This window comes from Schistocerca nitens, chromosome 6 (assembly GCF_023898315.1).
Source record: "Schistocerca nitens isolate TAMUIC-IGC-003100 chromosome 6, iqSchNite1.1, whole genome shotgun sequence".
NCBI classification, from domain to species: domain Eukaryota; kingdom Metazoa; phylum Arthropoda; class Insecta; order Orthoptera; family Acrididae; genus Schistocerca; species Schistocerca nitens.
The window spans coordinates 337,074,547-337,092,572 of record NC_064619.1 but is presented as its reverse complement, the minus strand read 5'-3'; the positions used below and the strand labels follow the sequence as shown (position 1 = coordinate 337,092,572).

Genomic DNA, 18,026 nt, shown 5'->3' with positions numbered 1-18,026 from the left:
TTTGAGATTTAGCAATAATTTGTCACAGATTAAATAATTTCAAGAACCACAAATTTGAAAATAAAGTTATTTAAAAATTACACTACAGTGTCTAGTAATGTTTTCTTTAACTTTCCCATTTTTATGTAAAATTTATAGAATAGTAAATCAAATAATTTGTTTACTATTTTGCTTATAATGATTAATTGTACAATAAACTGTAGTGCAACAATTGCTGTGATGGAAATCATTGTTTGGATGATATTTATAGGAAATAAGAGATTTTATTTTCCTGTAGAGAATTTGTAATGTAACTGCTGTGAAGGCGAAAGTATTCTCATATACAAGTTTATTTTGAAGGCAAAATACAGGATACATCTCAAAAGAAAATTGTGTTAACATGATTTAATATCTGACGCTGCCTGCATGATCCACTTCTGTTTATAAAGCTAATTATAGCTCCGTTGTAATTCAAAACTTGAAGCAACATTTATCAGCCCTGAAGAAGAGAAACAAAGTTATTATATAACAAGGTAAGTATCAGATTATGAAATTATTAAAGTGATAATGTCTTCTTTATGACCTATATGGAAGCTTCAAAATCTGAATCTTGAAAATTCACCACTGAAATTTGACCTCTTGTTAATTGTTACAATATAGAAAAAGGACTGTTTAGACTTCAATGAAAGATCTGCAATTATATATGAATAAATGGCCATACTGGTCTGTGTGATTTCTGCCAAATGTTGTTGGTAGAGTTATTTTAAGTTGATCTGATGAACAATTTCAGTGGACTTTTTTTCTCACACACTGCTGAGGTATTTATGTTATTTCATGATAAGAATAATAATTAAAGACAAACATTACACAATTAAATTTTAAATTCAATGTCCATGTATTTTCTTTTATAAATATTACAAAAGTAATTCATATCAACAGTTTCTTCTTTCCAAGTGTAAGACAGTGAAAAGTAATTTTAGTTAACTTTATTTACAATTTACAGATGTTACATATATACACAAAACTATGTTACATCTGCACAAAATTAATATTAAGAATACTTTTTACAAAAACTTCAAGCAAAAATAAACATATCATTATTAGATTTATGCAGCTTTCAACCATTCTTGCCATGATGATACAACAGCATCACGTGGTTAAAAATGATGATAAATATACTTTACGTAATTTTACAGGTACAAAAATTGGCTATCAGAATTAGGTGGTTGTGTTCTCACTTCACAAGAAAGATGTGAGGAGGCCTTATATATTGTATTACAGATACCTGAGAGAGCTGCTTCACAGAGCTAATGTAAGCTACATGATATGGAATGGAATCTTACCAAACAACTTCAGTGAAGCATATTTGCAGTCTCTCACCTTTACACTGCTACTTTTTTTGCAATTTAATCTCATTATGAGACTTTAACTTACAAATAATCATTAGCAGCAGTATCCTCAAAATACAGATATGCAGATGATCTGTCTAGAGTAAAAAATTTAGTATTACTATGAATACTACTTCAAACTGTTAAGAGTCTCCCAGAACACCATGGACACGGATGGAAGTTTTCAGTGGTTTGTGGATCCACGAGATTACTGCTTCCTATCTCAGACAGTAATGCTATAATTTTTTCAGCTGTGGCTTCCTTATTCATCACATTCTCTTGCAAGGCGGGACCATCAGATTTTTCCACTTCATGATGATGACTTTCACTCTCAGATGGAATACTAATATCTGTAGACACAGAATCAATGCAGCATAGGTTGAATTTATGTTTAAAAAATGAAATATCAACCATGTATTTAAAAAGTATTTTTTCACCATTTTAGAACCTATTAAACAGTTAGAATGTATAGGCACAGAGAAATTCATCAAGTCATGTTCTTACCTACAACTGCTTCATCTTGGTGAAAAACAGGTGTCACTTTACTTTCATCTATGTGAACATCAATATTTTCTGGTGAACTTTCTTTTTCTGACACCAAGTTTCTCACAAGTGCACTCAGCTCTTGAAGTTTCATTTTCATTTCTTCTCTGTCTCTGGATACTCGAGCCAACTGTTCATCATTTTCTTTAGCTCTCTGTCGCAGAATATTCCGCTGCACTTGATACAGAGCAATGTATTCTCCTGCATGTGAAGTGACACATCAGCTACAAAAATCCAATAGCAGATAATAAAACTCTAACAAAATCTTTTCTTATTATACCTATGGTTTCCGTTTCGCCTTGCAACTGCAGAACCAAATGTTCAAGTCTCTGTTTTTCTTCAGAGAGTTCAGCAACTTCTTCCATGGTTTTCTTGAATTTTTCCTGGAGTTTCTCCATTGCTTCTTTCATTTCTACTGGATCTTCATGCAGCATTGTGGGCACATCTGCCTGGCTGTTATCTGTAAGTGAATATTTGCATAATCTATAGCTACAAGATACAATGTCAAATCCTAATAATTTGTTATTCAACATAATTCCAGTAATGAAAACTTCCATCCAATATACTATACATTTTAAAGTTTTTAACACAGGATGCTCAAAACTTTAGGATCAAAATATTCAAACAGAGGGTCCTTAACTTACTTGGAGATAAGGATTCAAAAATCTGGCAAGACACTGATACATGATCTTTAATAAGTAATACAGGAGAGCCATGCAGTTTGAAACTGGTAATGTTTCATAATCCATAACTGACTGCCACATCAATGTTTGTGTGATGCTTTTCAAGGTAGGACTACTGTATACTGACTACTGACATCAGCTATTTATTCAGTCTCATTATTGACTGAAATCTAAAGTCTGAGGTTAATATGCTGTAATTATAGACTGAAAACAAAGACATGTGGAGCTTATTGACTAATGGTAAGAATCTTTTAACTCATTTAAGTAACTAAGTCTACAGCTGTTGTAAGATAATGGTTGTGGTGACATTAATGAAATATGATAAATGAATTACATGTGGTGCATATGTAACCTATAGGAGCACAAAGAAATATGTTACATACAGATTAATCCCTTCTTTCTCGCCCCATCTGATAAGTCTTCCCAGACCTGGGGTTCAGAGTGACTTTTCTGAAATCTACCTCTCTTCCTAAACCTCACCAGTCCTTTTCCGTCCACCGAGCGAGGTGGCGCAGTGGTTAGCATACTGGACTCGCATTCGGGAGGACGACGGTTCAATCCCGCGTCCGGCCATCCTGATTTAGGTTTTCCGTGATTTCCCTAAATCGCTCCAGGCAAATGCCGGGATGGTTCCTTTGAAAGGGCACGGCCGACTTCCTTCCCCATCCTTCCCTAATCCGATGAGACCGATGACCTCGCTGTCTGGTCTTCCTCCCCAAAACAACCAACCAACCTTCCTTTTCCGTCACCACTCTTCCTTCCACTTCAACTGTTTTGCCAGAAGAAGGAGCCACTGGTTCCAAAAGCTTGCAAACTTAAATATTTTTTACATGTGTGTTTTCCTGCTGCTGCCTGGTGAGTAGATTTTGTATCTATCCAATTATATGGTATGTTAATAAATAGTTTATTTTCAAAGAGTAATTAAATAATATTACATGCCTGAAATGTGTACATAGTGCTGCTGATAAGTACTATGAAATGAGCTTCTACATGCTGCAGCATCAAATAAAATACTACTATACCCCTCAAGAATGCCATTCCCCACAGCTTCTATTTGCATCCAAAGTCCAAATGCCCCACCCACATCATTAATACTAAGAGGAAGGAAGGTAGGGAGGGAGGGAAATTACCGTGCACATAAGAAATCTTTGACAATGCTTGCATTATCATTCTGTAACACAAATTCAGTAACATGCTGAAAGTATAGTGCCACTTTTGGATCTACATGTTTAGTAATACAGTGGTTGGTGCTGAAAGCACCCATTATTAAGGTAAGTTTATGTTTATCATGGAAGTAATTAGTGGCCCAGTTGATCATTTCATGCATATGTTTTGACATCACAACAGATAATCTATTGAGGTATATGACTATTTCCTTTGTAGTTTGCCAAGCAAACTCAGTCATCGTTGTAGGTGCTTGTCCAATTCTTAGCATTCGATTATCCACCTGTCTCTCTTTTGCCATGTTAAATTGCAAACACGTAAGACAGAAGGCCTCCAATTGGTGAGTTTGAGCGTCATGAATCCATGTTTACAGATCTGCTGGCTGTTCAGACCAACATCCTCTATTAACAGCAAACAATGTGCAAGCTTCAGTAACCATTACTAGGTGTGACAGTTGCACAATGTGTGTCAATGTGAGTAGGGAAGTTCATTTAGACACTTGGGGGAAAAAAAACCCTCAACATATGTTACATGCTTATGGAATAAATAACTGGACAAAACAATTGTCAGAAGTTCACCTTTGGGGCACCAGTTGTACTCCAGTTTAATGAGGCTTACTACAGCAAGTAAAGTTCTATGTGAGTGGAGGTTTATTTACCTAGCATCTCATAGAAGTTCCATAGTTCATATTTATTCTAAAACAAACACCATCAATGGTTAAGGTGGGCTGTTAGGTAGTATACAAAACCAAACACAGCAAACCAGATTGAGTGGTCAGCCATCACAACCATCATTTGTGTAATGTGACATAAAATATTTGTAACAGGACACATATCTATAGAGAGAATGTGGTTTTAGCTTTTAATTACAAAGGAGTTTCATGGGAGATTGTATACACTTTCTATACAAAAGTGCCTTTTAAGGAACTGATGGGATACTGAAAAACTGCAAGCATTTCAGAAACAGAGCTCTTGTACTAGAAAATGCACCCTCATATCATGCACATAAATACATCCCTGCCATGACAGAGGTACACAAATTAGATCACTAAAGTCATCGCTCCATCCAAAAAAGTAAATGTCAATTACAGGAGATGATGACATTTGTGTTGCTTAACACATCAGTCCTCCCAGAATACAACTGGCTTCATTTGCTTGAGATTAAATCACATATTTTAGCCCATTACAATGTTTCAAATTCTGATTATGCATCTTATAACTAATATCCTACCACCCAAAATTTAATCTTATTCCTAAACCTTTCTTTGTATTTACTTCTTTGCTTTTTTGATATACAAGTAGTATAGGAGAAATCTTGCATCTCTGTGTCCACCCTTTAGAATCTGATCACTTCTCTCTTTGTTCCTTATTTGTTTTTTAACATATTGTACTTCCCAAAACTGTTTATCATCTAAGATGCTCAATTACTTTTCTCCCTATTCTTTTGTATATTATCTGTTCAGGTGTCAAGCTGATTGTGGGATGACTTTTGCACTTATCTGCCTTTGCTATTTTAGCACTGTGTGGACGATATTCTTCCACAAGTCAGATGGAATATTGCCAAACTCATATATTCCATACACTTTCACAACTGTTTGGTTCTCATTTCCCTCAATTGTTTTAGAAAGTATGCAGGAACATGCCAATCTGTCTTGTTTGGCTGCAGGTCTTCCAATGCTCTGTCATACTCTCAATCTAATACTGGGGCATTCCACGTCGAAGGGACCAATATTAAAAAGTGCCCCACTTGACCATCTCCAAATCTAATGAAATTTGGTGTAAAGGTTCTATACAGTCTTTGATGGTTCTATACCAAATTTCAGTCCAGTATCTTCAGTGGTTGAAGTTTTAGGGGTTTGTAAAAAGAGGCTACTCATCTTCGCATTACATATGAAGATGCAAATATGCCAAGTTTGCTATTGGGCTCTTTCAAAAGTTTGGTCATTTGCTTTAATATACCAAGACAACTTTTTAGCTGAATCACACCATGGCAAAAATTAGGCATTTGGCCACACCTGAATATAGATATATAAGCCTCTCAAGTGGCTAAAAAATTCGTCGGGCTATTCTGAGAGCCAAGGTTTGACCGACCACTGCTACTTTTCATATGAACCACTCACAACAAAACTTCAGACGGTTATTTCTACCTATGATGTCTATATATGGATCAGATTTAATTCACATTGTATACCTAGATGGAAAGATGTGCATTTCCAAATTTGGCCAAAATTTTCTACATGCAAATTTTACGATATTTTTAGGGGGCGATATTTCAACTGTCTTGTTCAGTCCTCTTCTTCTTGACACAGTTAGAAAGAGCATGCTTAAGGTTTGAAAGCTGTATTGCTTGAAGTACTGTGCTCATTAAGTCCCATAATCATGTTTTTATTTGAGTATATAAATCAGTTTCAAACATTAATTTAATACATGCCATAAAAACAAGTATAATGCACAATACAGCAAATTTGCAAGGCAAAAATACTAAAATGTCAGTTCCACTACTGGTTAAAAAGTTCTACAATTTTGTCAAGCACAGATTGTGGATAGCTGTATAGTCTTCCTGATGATTATCTTCATGGTGCTTCTAAAGTCATGAAAATGTGTTGTTCAGGAATCCATCAGGTGTCTTTAGCAGTTGGCCACTGGAAGGAACAAGCAGAACCATGTGTGTGCATAATGCTGATGATGACATCTTGTTGTTCAAGTGAAACATCACACACATTTCCAACCCACTAAAAATTGTCATACATACTTGCAAAATACTGTCCTGGTTGTATACTTGCAATTGAGATTGCTGGAATTACTTCATCAACTTCAGACTTCAAGCAATTGTATTAAAGATCAAATTTTTACTCTGCTCTCAAGTAGCTGGAGTATTGAAAAAATGGTTAAAGAATTTGCTGTTTTAACTAAAATGGTGATGGAGGCTAGGAAACTACCGTTGGGAGATGGGATTTTGGCAACACCTGCATACTGAAAAGGGAAAAAACTGAATAATGAAATACAACAAAATGTCCTACCTCCCCCCCCCCCTTTTTTTTAAGATGTTGAGTTTCCTCATTGATGTCCAGGCAAAAAGGATTGGGTTGCAGTAAGAATAAATGGGGAAAACATTCATAAGCAGAAATGCCTGCTCCTTTGTAACCCGAAAGAAATGTTCCTTGCTTATTTTTTGCAAACTGGAAATCAACTGAACTTCTCAAAATTTTGTGAGCTCAGGCTGAAATGGTGTACTACAGTTGGTGCTTCTGGATCACATTCAGTATGTGTATGTGCAATTCATCAAAATATTTAATTATGTTGGCTTTAGCAATTTCCATACGAGATAACTACAAGGATTTGATGTAAAAATTGTATGCAGTTTGGAATCAAAAGAGTGTATGCTGAAACGTTGTGAGGAATGTCCAGGAAAAATGCTACTTCAGGCTTTTCTTGAAGATGCTTTTAAAGACTATGACACTGAACAAACAATGGAAGATTTCTTGGAGGCATCGATTTTGAAAATTACCAGTTTAAGAAGCCACCATCTTGTGTTGAAACACCAAATTTTATACCTTAAGCAGCTAAAAAGAAATCTTGCGGAAAATGAATTAATTATACTGATGGATTCTGCTGAGAATTATTCATTTGATCATCAAGATACTGTGCAAGGATTTCATTGGGTGAATAGTCAGGCCACATTACATACATTTGTTGTCTATTTTGGTGGCAAAGAATGCCCCAGAGTATTAGCATTTATATGATCAATGACTGTCTCTGTCATAACAACATTGTTGTCTGTGCCTTTCAAATAAAATTAATTGCATATTCAAAGACAAAGATTGAAACTAGTAAGAATATTTATTACTTTAGTGACTGTCCAGCACTCAGCATAAGAATTTCAAAAATTTATGTTGGCACAAAAAGGATTTTGGCAGTACTGCTGAATGGATTTTTTTTAACAATCTACAGTAAATTGCCTTTATATAACCAAACATTGACTCAATATAATTTCTTCAAATTCTGTGATGATAGTGTTCCAAGCATAAAGGTTTTTGTGTACCAAAAGAAGACATAACAAAAATCAGCCTGGTCAACAAACAAGGTTTGACATGGGACGTACAATATCTGGAACAAGAGATCATCATCAATTTAAGGCAATTAATTGTAATCAGCTCAGAGTAAGAAGTGTTTCCTATGATGCTACAACATTCACTGTTAATGCCTTCGAAGCAGATGAAGAAATTCCAGCAATCTCAATTGCAAGTTTACAACTAGGACAGAATGTGCACTTATGTATGACAATTTTTGGTGGGTTGAAAACGTGTGAAGTTTCACATGAACAACAAGATGTCCTCAACAGCTTTATGCACCCACACAGTTCTGTTCATTCCTTCCACTGGCCAACTGCTGAAGACACCTGCTGGATTTCTGAACAACATATTTTCATGACTTTAAGAAGCACCATCAACACCATCATTAGGAAGACTATACAGTTATCGACAATCTGCCTTTGACAAAATTGTAGAAATTTTTAACCAATAATGGAACTGACTCTTTAGTATTTTTGTTTTGCAAATTTGCTGTGTTCTACATTATACTTTTTTTATGGCATGTGTTAAATTAATGTTTGAAAAATGCAAGTTCCATAAATTAAACAATATAGCTTTCAAAGCTTAAAGCATGCTCTTTCTAGCTCTGGCAAGAAGAAAAGGATTGAACAAGACACAGTTGAATGTTTTCCCCCCAAAAATACTCTAAAATTTGCACGTAGAAAATTTTTACCAACTTTGAAAATGCACATCTTTTTATCTAGGCATCCAATGTGTATTAAATTTGATCCATATATAGACATCATAGGTTAGAAACAACCGCCTAAAGTTTTCGGATGATTGGTTCGTGTGGAAAGTAGCAGTGGTCGGTCAAACCCTGGCTTTCAGAATAGTGTGACAAATTTTTTAGTTACTTTAGAGGCTTATATCCATATTTAGGTTACCAAATGCCTAATTTTTGCCATGGCATGATTCACCTAAAAAGTTGTCTTTTTATAGTGAAGCAAATGACCAAATTTCTGCTAGAACTTTTAAAAAAGCCTAGCAAATCTGGCACATTTGCACCTTCATATGTGATATGGAAATGGGTAGCCTCTCTTTACAAGACCTTAAAAATTCAACCACTGAAGATAGTAGACTGAAATTTGGTATATAGTCATTAAAGACCATATGGAACCTTCACACCAAATTTCATTAGATTGGAGATGGTCAAGGGTCCCCTTGACAAAGAATGACCCTACTGGATTATGCATGTTCTGCAAATTTACACCCATACCTTGTTCTATCACATCAGCAGGTAGTTTCTCTCCCTCACAGAGGCTTTCAATATATCACTTCCACCTATTCACACTCTCTTTTGCATTTAACAGCAGACTATCTTTGGAACTCTTAGTGTTGACACCTTCCCTTTAAAATTTTCTGTGGATTATTTGTAACTGTCCTTCTGAAGAAGGCTCCTTTTTTGAGTGGTTAAGTACTAGAATATAAATCCAAAGGTGCAGGTTCAATCCCCAGTCAGTCATAGTGGTCTTTTCTGCCACCTGCCACTTCTTTCATCTCTGACAGTGTGAAAAATACCAAGTTGCACCAAAGACCCTAGTCAACATTAAATTGTTGCTACTCATAACTGTTTGGTTATGTCAGTTTGAAAGTTGAAGGAAAAGAAAGATAAGCACTTGCACCCTCAATGGGACGGAGCCCAGGAAAGCACTCTGTGTTCAAACAATTCATGGATTGAGGTTGGTTTTACTTATTTAATGTGAAGACAGTAAAAGGTAAGAATGGAATAATAACATAAAACAATGGAGACTCAGTGCCAGAAAACTATAATGAGAGCAGATACAAGAAGGTAGAGATTAGGAAAGACTAGTCAGGATGATTGTGGGGCTTTTAAATTCTAAAAGCTTTTGTTATCCTGCCCATTTTTCCTTAGGTAACTTCCTCTCTTTTTTATTACTCTCTGTTCATTATTATTTTTTCAGTTGGTTTCCCCTTTTGTGCTACATTGTCTGACTGTGTGCAAATACTTATTCTTGCCTTCACTTGCCACACTGTAAGATACATTTTTTAAGTCTATTTTCTGCCTTCCTCCACTTGTGGCACAAAACCTAAAGCTTGTGTGTATTTATTATCCAAAATTTGTAAGTACTTATCGTGCATAAATTTGCCACATCACATTGCCTTAAATCACACGGGTGGCCTGCCCTCAGAAACATTATTAAAATTTAGGGGTTTTCATGAATGAAACTTACTACATGGTAAAAACAAATACTAACCTGAGCTATTCTGTTTGGCCTGTTGTAGCTGAGATAATAAACTATCTCGCTCTGCCTCCAACTGTTGGATACTCGCAGAGAGAGATGAAATGACTTTGTCAGTGTGAACAGATGCAGCATCTGGCGGACTCTTTTGTTGTTTCATAATGACACGTAATTCTGAGTTTTGCAACTTTAATTGCTCAATAACAGCCTTTAAAGAAAATATTAAATTGATAACTTTAACACAGAATAAATGTTTGCATATAGTATTAACTGGGCAAATGTTGCTCAGAAAAATATCATCATGACCACACACAGAAACTGTGTTATAATCTGAAACAAATCAGAAGTAACTTACTTTTGCCTCTGTAAGTTCTTGATTTAGCAAACTGTACTGCTCATTTTGCTTAACTTCAGCATCATCATGTTCATCAGATACATTTTCCTCAGGCTGTACTAGCTTACTTTCAAGTTGCTGTAATGCAGCTTCTTTCTCCTGTAGCTGCTGCCTGAAAGACAATGAATTCTGTTACAAAATTTAAGATGACAAAACATAGATTACTAAGTAAGTTATCTCATTACTATTTTAAATACAGAAGGAGAACTGTAATTACAGTCTCAAATGTTCTGACTGAAGATGACAGAAGAGGCTACTTATTAATCACAAAACAGAGAAATAGTACAGTAGATTTTTTTTGTAGTCATCAGTTTTTTGAATGGCTTTATGCAGCCTGCAATGAATTTCTCTCTCATCACCTTCTTCATCTCAAAGTACCATACATCCTCAATTATTTGTTGCACAGATTTCAATCAGACTTCCCCTACAGTTTTTACCCTCTAGTATCATGGAAGTTATTCTTTGATGTCTTAAAATATGCCTTATCATGCTGTCCCTTTTTACTGTCAGTGTTTTCCATATGTAGCTTTATTAATGATACTGTGGAAAATACCTCAATTCCTTACCTTATTAGACCACCTAATTTTCAACATCCTCCTATAGGACCACATCTCGACTACTTCAGTTTTCTTCTTTCCCTGTCTTCCCACAGTTTCACTAACACACAACACTGTGGTGCCCCAAATGTATATTCTAAGAATGTTCTTCCTCACATTATGGCTTATGTTTAATATTCCCTGCTTTATCCATTGTGTGTTGTTTTGCTTCCAAGGTAGTAGTATTCCATCACTTCATCTACTCCACAGTCACAAATTTTGAGGTTAAATTTATAATTAACCTCATTACTTTTGTCTTTCTTCAGTTTACCCTCAGCCCATATTCTGTATTCATCATACTAATCATTCCATTCATAGCTCATGTAATTCTTCATCATTTTCACTGAGGATTGCAATATATTAGCAAATCTTTCTAGAAGAAAGGCAGTAAGCAGTGTCTGCAGGCAGCCGTTGTAAGGGAAGCCACCGCCGATGTGTGTGCGTCATGTGGTGCCACCTGGTGGTGACTGCCGCTGATCCTGTGACCCAGGTTCACTCCTTGTTGTACTTTATAGCTGTTCATACTGCGCCACTGCACAGCCAAGATCTGGTACCGCGCACCGCGGAATTTGAATCCCCGCCTGACATAATGGACGTCGAAGACCCGTAGAGGTCTCTGTACCATCGCGCCGTAAGCTGTGGCAGTGCGTGCCTCCTGGCCCACATTTAGAGTGAGGGCACCACAGTGGAACACGTGGTTGCAGCAGCCTATAGCGGCGTCCCCGATTGAGTACTTAAGCGCCTGCCTGTCGCTCAGCCTGCCAGCCTAACCTTGCGTGCGTCTCAGGACATATCGCCTCGCATTAGACAGCGTATTGACTTTTGTGTCGCTTTATGAGTGGACGTGGTTGTCTTGTTTGGTTTGTGACTCTGTTGTCTGTTCTTGTTTTGTGTCGTAAGGTCCTTCGTTGGTCGTGTCCGTCCTCTCACGTTGTGTTGTTGTTCGCGGGCCACTCCGCGGGTCCCACCGCGTTTCCGTCACTACAACCCTGAGACCGTTCCGGTCACCGTTACAACACAAGATGACTTAGTTTGTTTCTGGTCTAGAGTGGTTACTGATCTGGAATTGTTGCACTGCTACGCCAACTCTGGTATGTCCTGGACTTGTTATGCTTTGTTCACTTCGTGAACTAAAGTCTATTGCAGACTTACAGGAATGTGTGTTTGTTTTCCATGGTTCTGTGTCCCCACCGGAGCAAGAGATGAGAAACAGTCTCTACCAACACTACACAGGATATAAAAGAACTTTTCTTTTATTTCCTCTGCAATGCAGAGAGTAAACAGTAGCACCTACAGGCTGCATCCCTATCTTAAACTCTTTTTAATCCATGCACTTTGTTGTCTTCCATTTTTATTCTTCCCTCTTAGTTCCTATACATATTGTATATTACCCATCCTTTTCTATAGATCACTCCTACTTTTCTCTGTATTTTGAATAAATTGTACCATTTTACATTGTCAAATGCTACTTTTTTAAGTCAACAGATCCTATTAATATGTCTTGATTTTTCTTCAGTCTTGCTTTCAGACTCAAGTGGAACATTAAAACTACCCCTTGGGCGCACCAGAAAAATTTTTCCCGGTAGCATCTGGCTGCCTGTTGCTACTGCTGATACACGACTCATCTGCATATGGGCATGAGCCCACTGGCAACTCAAACAAATGTGCGTTTTGTTGTAAAAGATGCATTTCCTTTCCAACTTTAAGTTTAAAATTTTTTATTGTTTATGTTTTATTGTTGTACTCTACTCTGCAGTAGCGAAAAACAGTAATATTTTTTATTAGAGTATCAGTGCTTATCAGTTAAAATTACAAAAATTTAACTGAAAACTAGGAGAATGAAAAATTCCCATGTTTTTCCCGATTTTCTCCCAGATGAAAAAATTCACGGGTTTTTCCCAGAAGTCCTGGGGTGTATACATGTACGTGTTAAGCTGAATACATAATAGTTCTTGCACTGATCTGCTCTTGCTGTCTTTCGGCTCTGTGGACAATATTTTTCCAAAAGTCAGATGGTATATCTCCTGTCATTTTCTACACAACAACCTGAGTAGTTGGTTCATTTTCACTTTCGCCAATGATTTTACAAATGCTAAAGGACTGTAATTTATCCCTTCTGGATTATTTGACTGAAAGGCATTCAGAACTCTGCTAAACTCCGACTTACACTGGATCCCCTGTCTTCCAAATCAACTTCCATTTCTACTTCTATCATGTCATGAAACAAGACCTTTCAATGTACTCTCTCCACCTATACAGTCCTCTGTGTTTAGTAGAGGAATTCCAACTGCACTGTTAATGGTACCACCTTTGCTTTTAACTTCACTGAATCAGTCCTTCTAGCTGCCATTTCTTTTTCGATTTCTTCACATTTTTCCAGCAACCATTTCACCTAAGCATCCCTGCATTACCTATTTATTTCAATCCTTAGCGACATATTGCTGTATTGATATTTCCCATCAACATTCTTGAATTTCCTTTTTTTGTCTACCAGTGGAATTATCATTACCAACATTTCTTTGCTGATACCTTCCTTGCACCACGCCTGTCATCTCCATTCCTCTTGAACTTAAAATACCTGCTGTGGTTTTCATTATCGCAGTGTGTACAGCTTACAGAACTTCAAACTTATCTAGTCATTCCTCAAGTACTTCACTATCCCACTTTTTTACTCATTGATTCTACTACACAATTCTCTTAAACTTCAGTCTACTCTTCATTACTAAACTCCGATCTCAATATAGGTCTGCTCCTGGGTACATGCTACAATCCAATAATGGACCCAGAATCTGACTAATGACCTCAGCAGTTGAGTCCCATAGTGCTCAGAGCCATTTGGACCCAGAATCTCTTTCTGACCATGATGTAATCCAGTTGGAATGTTCCCAGGTACAAGTATATCTCCTCCGCTTGTGGTTTTTGGATAAAGTATTTGCTCTATTAACAGCTAAAATTTACTGCAGAACTCAATTGAGGAACATTTTTTCAAAACTCGATAAATGCAACAGATACAATTTTTCATAAAATTAGTGTTTCTATTTTTACCTGAATAGATGTGTTTCAGCATTTGCATTTTTACATGACTGCTGGATCTCACTGACTGTATTGTAATGAAACATATTAAAATTTGATTTTTATAACAATATATTAAGGTGCAATTTTTCCACTTTTTTTAAAAAAAGAGTCAATAAACGCTTATAATTATTGCTGGTATCAGTTTTGCTGCCTTCTTTAATTCCATGTATTTTTTCAAAAACTAATTTTTTATGTGCTGTAGTGTTTATAATACGGCTGCATTGTTGGTAAATGTGTATTTTTGCATCTATTACTATATTCAGCATTTTTTTAATTGATAGTTTTTCACTTTATTGAGAATACAAACATTAATAACAGAAATACAATGGCACAATACAACATAACAATGATAATTATTTTAACATAATTGTTTAGCTTATATCATTAATATCAATTCTACATGAAGTGTGAAAAGAATAACAGGAAAGTATTGCATGCTACAATCACACTGTTACTGTCAAGCTTCTTACATCTATACATTATCCATTTAGGACATCTTTGTTAAACTCCTTTGCATCATCTGGACTTTCAAAATACACGTCTTTCTTCTTTTCTTTGCTTATCATATTTTGCTTTGGTAGAAGGGTGGATGTTAGTACTGTTGGATGGCATGGTTTCTTTCGTCTCAGGGTGTCAACTTACACTGGGTTTCCAGAGTATGTATCACTTACGGACACATTAATATTTTTTTGCTTTCTTGTGTGAGATGACACACTGGCTGTTCATTTTGAAAGGCAGCTTGGATTTTAGTATTTTCTGTGCACTAACTTTTACATTTTTAACAGTCCACTCTGCGTTTAGTACTGTGAGAGTATCATGCTCTTCTAAAATATCATAATATTCTTCAGGAGACAAGATGCTTTCTTTTTTTCTGTAAGATTTTCAGTTCTATCTGTATTCAATAGCATGTCACTATGATCATGAACAGGGAAGAAGTGATGAGTTTCTTTTTTTTTCCCCTTCCAAGAACGCTTTAAGCATCGTCCATCATACAACTGTTTTTATTTTGCTGTTTCAAGAATCTTAAGATTAGATGTATAGTACTGGTGATTTTTTAAAAAATACAAGTCACAAAGGAAACCCAGCAAAGCCAAAGCAACTTCACTGCATCCTCCTGAGGATTCTGTCTCCAACCAGGTGTACAAAAAGATGCTTTCCTTTTTTTTGTTGATCATGATGCACAAATTGTATTGGGCACAAAACCTCAGTGACTGATAATTTTGGAATAGTCTGATTTTGCTGCAAGTCATACTAAATCTTAATGAAAGTTGGATTATCTACCTTCATTATATCATAAACCACTTTGCACGAGATTATAGAACATGTGTCTAGTTCATAGTTCATTCTTATGTGGTAGACATGTTTCTGCATTTACAACCATTAACCCAAACTTACAAGTGGAGCAGGTATTGGTATGAGGTGTCCTGAATCATACAAGGATATGTTTGTAAAATACTTGCTTGTATTTTTATAAGGAGCATTGTTTTAGTCCTAGTTTTTTTTTCCTTTTTTTCACAGAACCTCTTGAACATTTTACTGACTGGGAGATCTGATGGCAAATAACCTCTTGTAAAATTCCCTCTTCCATGGTGGTTCTCTCTGCATTTATAACCAGTTATCTCCTTAAGATCCTTTCTGTTCTGTCGCCATCTCTCCTTTACTCTGGCAACCTTCCTCCTTCATGGACATGCCAGATACCCCTTGGAAAAGGGCATAACTAACAGGCACTACTTCACCATTCTCTTTTTTAATGGTATATAGCATCGTCACTGTTTTCTTACTTTTTTCACTCTGGGTGTCCGTTACTCTGCACTGAGGTAAAGAAATATTCAGAAATTTTAATAGAAACATATCTGGATCCATTTTATTTAAAGATGCCACATGATGATGAATGTGGGAAGTAGCGTCATAGCAGAGTTCAGCAGCTTTTGCATTCTTTCATACCTTTAGCTTCTGATCGTGAAACCTCAGGTCCACGATTGCATTTAATGATAGGTTCCTTTTTACACTTTTTCCTTTGTGTTTCAGGTTGATGTAAGCTCTTCCTCAATCAGGTACCCAATACAATATTGGCATTGCTACTGTTTATTTCGGAGAGTAACTTGGGGATCTCGTTAGAGACACTTCAGTAATTTACTAATGAGATTAAGCATATTTAAATCCTTTGGAATGACCTGTTTAGGCAAACTAACAATTTTTACAGTTGGCACACTCATATCAGTGACACGAACTGGTAATTTTTCAGGCCAACGATTTGTTTCCCGTGGGGAGGAACCTAATCTAAAAAACCCCCTTGTGCACACCACAAGTACTGTGCCACCCATGTAGCTGCTTCCTGTGTGTAGTGCATCCCTGATCTATCGAGGGGCATCCTACAACCTTCCACCACAAAGCGTAGGTCGAGGAATCTACAACCCTTTTTGTCACAGAGTCGACATAGCCTCTGGTTTAGATTCTCCAATCGACTCCAAACCAGAGGACCACGGTCCACTTTGGGCACGATGCTGCAGATTATCAGCTTGGCTTCCACTCCTTGAGAGATGGAGGCCGCCTTCGCCAATTTAGCCAGCCGTCGAAAGGGCCCAAGGATTCCTCGGAACCCCGACAACAGCACTGTTGGTGCCAACATTTGCAACAATCTGCAGCTGGCTGCAACCCGCACGCTCTATAGCCGCCGGAAGAGACTATTCCACATCCTGGACAAGGCACCCCGGCAGGCCCACCGAGTGAATGTTGGACTTCTTCCCCACGATGGCCGCTATGTTCCTGAGGCCCTCCATGACCTGCCCAACATTGGAGCTCCCAATAACTAACAAAACCCTACTCCCACATGCTTTTCCGGACCTTGCTGAAGGAGTGGCCACTACCCCGGCAGAAGGTGCATTATGATTCGGCTCAGCCCCCCCCCCCCTCCCCCCAAGCATCAGATAGCACACTGAATCTACTAGCAAAGTGCATGGGATTTGGCAGGAGCCTGTATCCCCCATGCAGCCTCCGCCTTGAGGCTCGAGACCTTGATACAGTCCGCCACCCACGCTGAGGTGAGAGTGGGCCGGCCGGCTCAGTCGCATCTGAGCTGTGACATCCCCCTCTGCAGATCTAGAACAGCAGAGGCTGCCCCAGACACCCCGTCCCCACTGCACCTCAAGGTGGCACTCTGGAGCTTGTTGACTGTGGCCAACAAAGCTTCCAGCAGCGTTTGGACTGTGGCCAACTACTCCTGTATCCACACACAACAGACACAGTCCTTATCCATTTAGCTAATAGCTGATTTACTATTAAAAAAACTTAAGGAAACCTACTGCCAAACAAGGTTAAAAGCTACACTCTAACTGGCAGAAAAGACACTCAATAATGAAAATAAAAATTTATGGTAGAAGCTAGATCTGGTGCTTATTTTCCTGCTAGGGGCTATTTAGTGAATACTAAAAGAATAAGACAGTGAGCTACAGTAAACTGCTAGGGGCTATCTAGTGAATATTATTAATGAATTAAACAGTGACCTACGGTACACTGCACCTACTGATTATCCTTCGTATTTGTAATTTAAACAAGCGTTTACATACATGCGAAAGTGACCTAATAAAACTATAAAAATTGCTACCTTAAATGTACCGAGTCTAAATGACACCAATACACGTAAATACTGAGTATTGTACACTGACAGGTGCAGATACAAAACAAAACCTTTAGCTAACAATAAGAGTTCAGAATGTAAAGCACAAATACAAACTCCACTCTATAGGAACCGATGGGCTTACAGTATATGATCACTAAAGCCCACAACAAGCTAAGGAATTTAAGCAGACAGTGAGGTGAGTTTTACCTTTCTGCTAACTAAAACGTATGTAAGAAGGGTTCAGAAGTTGTATTGTAACACTAAGTTACTCAAATATTGTAGTGTAATACTAAT

General features: G+C 37.2%; 1 protein-coding gene across 1 annotated transcript in view; it reads right to left on the bottom strand.

Moving 5' to 3' along the window:
* Positions 1 to 855: 855 nt before the first annotated feature.
* The window catches only part of LOC126262204 (golgin subfamily A member 2-like), a 129,414-nt gene continuing 112,243 nt past the window's right edge, over positions 856 to 18,026 (bottom strand). Inside the window, exons 10-14 of the mRNA XM_049958624.1 lie at positions 10,404 to 10,554; positions 10,064 to 10,256; positions 2,191 to 2,370; positions 1,872 to 2,111; positions 856 to 1,717 (exon numbers count right to left, since the gene is read on the bottom strand). Coding sequence (XP_049814581.1) covers positions 1,503 to 1,717; positions 1,872 to 2,111; positions 2,191 to 2,370; positions 10,064 to 10,256; positions 10,404 to 10,554 — 979 coding nt within the window. The 3' untranslated portion in view covers positions 856 to 1,502. The remainder of the gene's footprint in view (positions 1,718 to 1,871; positions 2,112 to 2,190; positions 2,371 to 10,063; positions 10,257 to 10,403; positions 10,555 to 18,026) is intronic.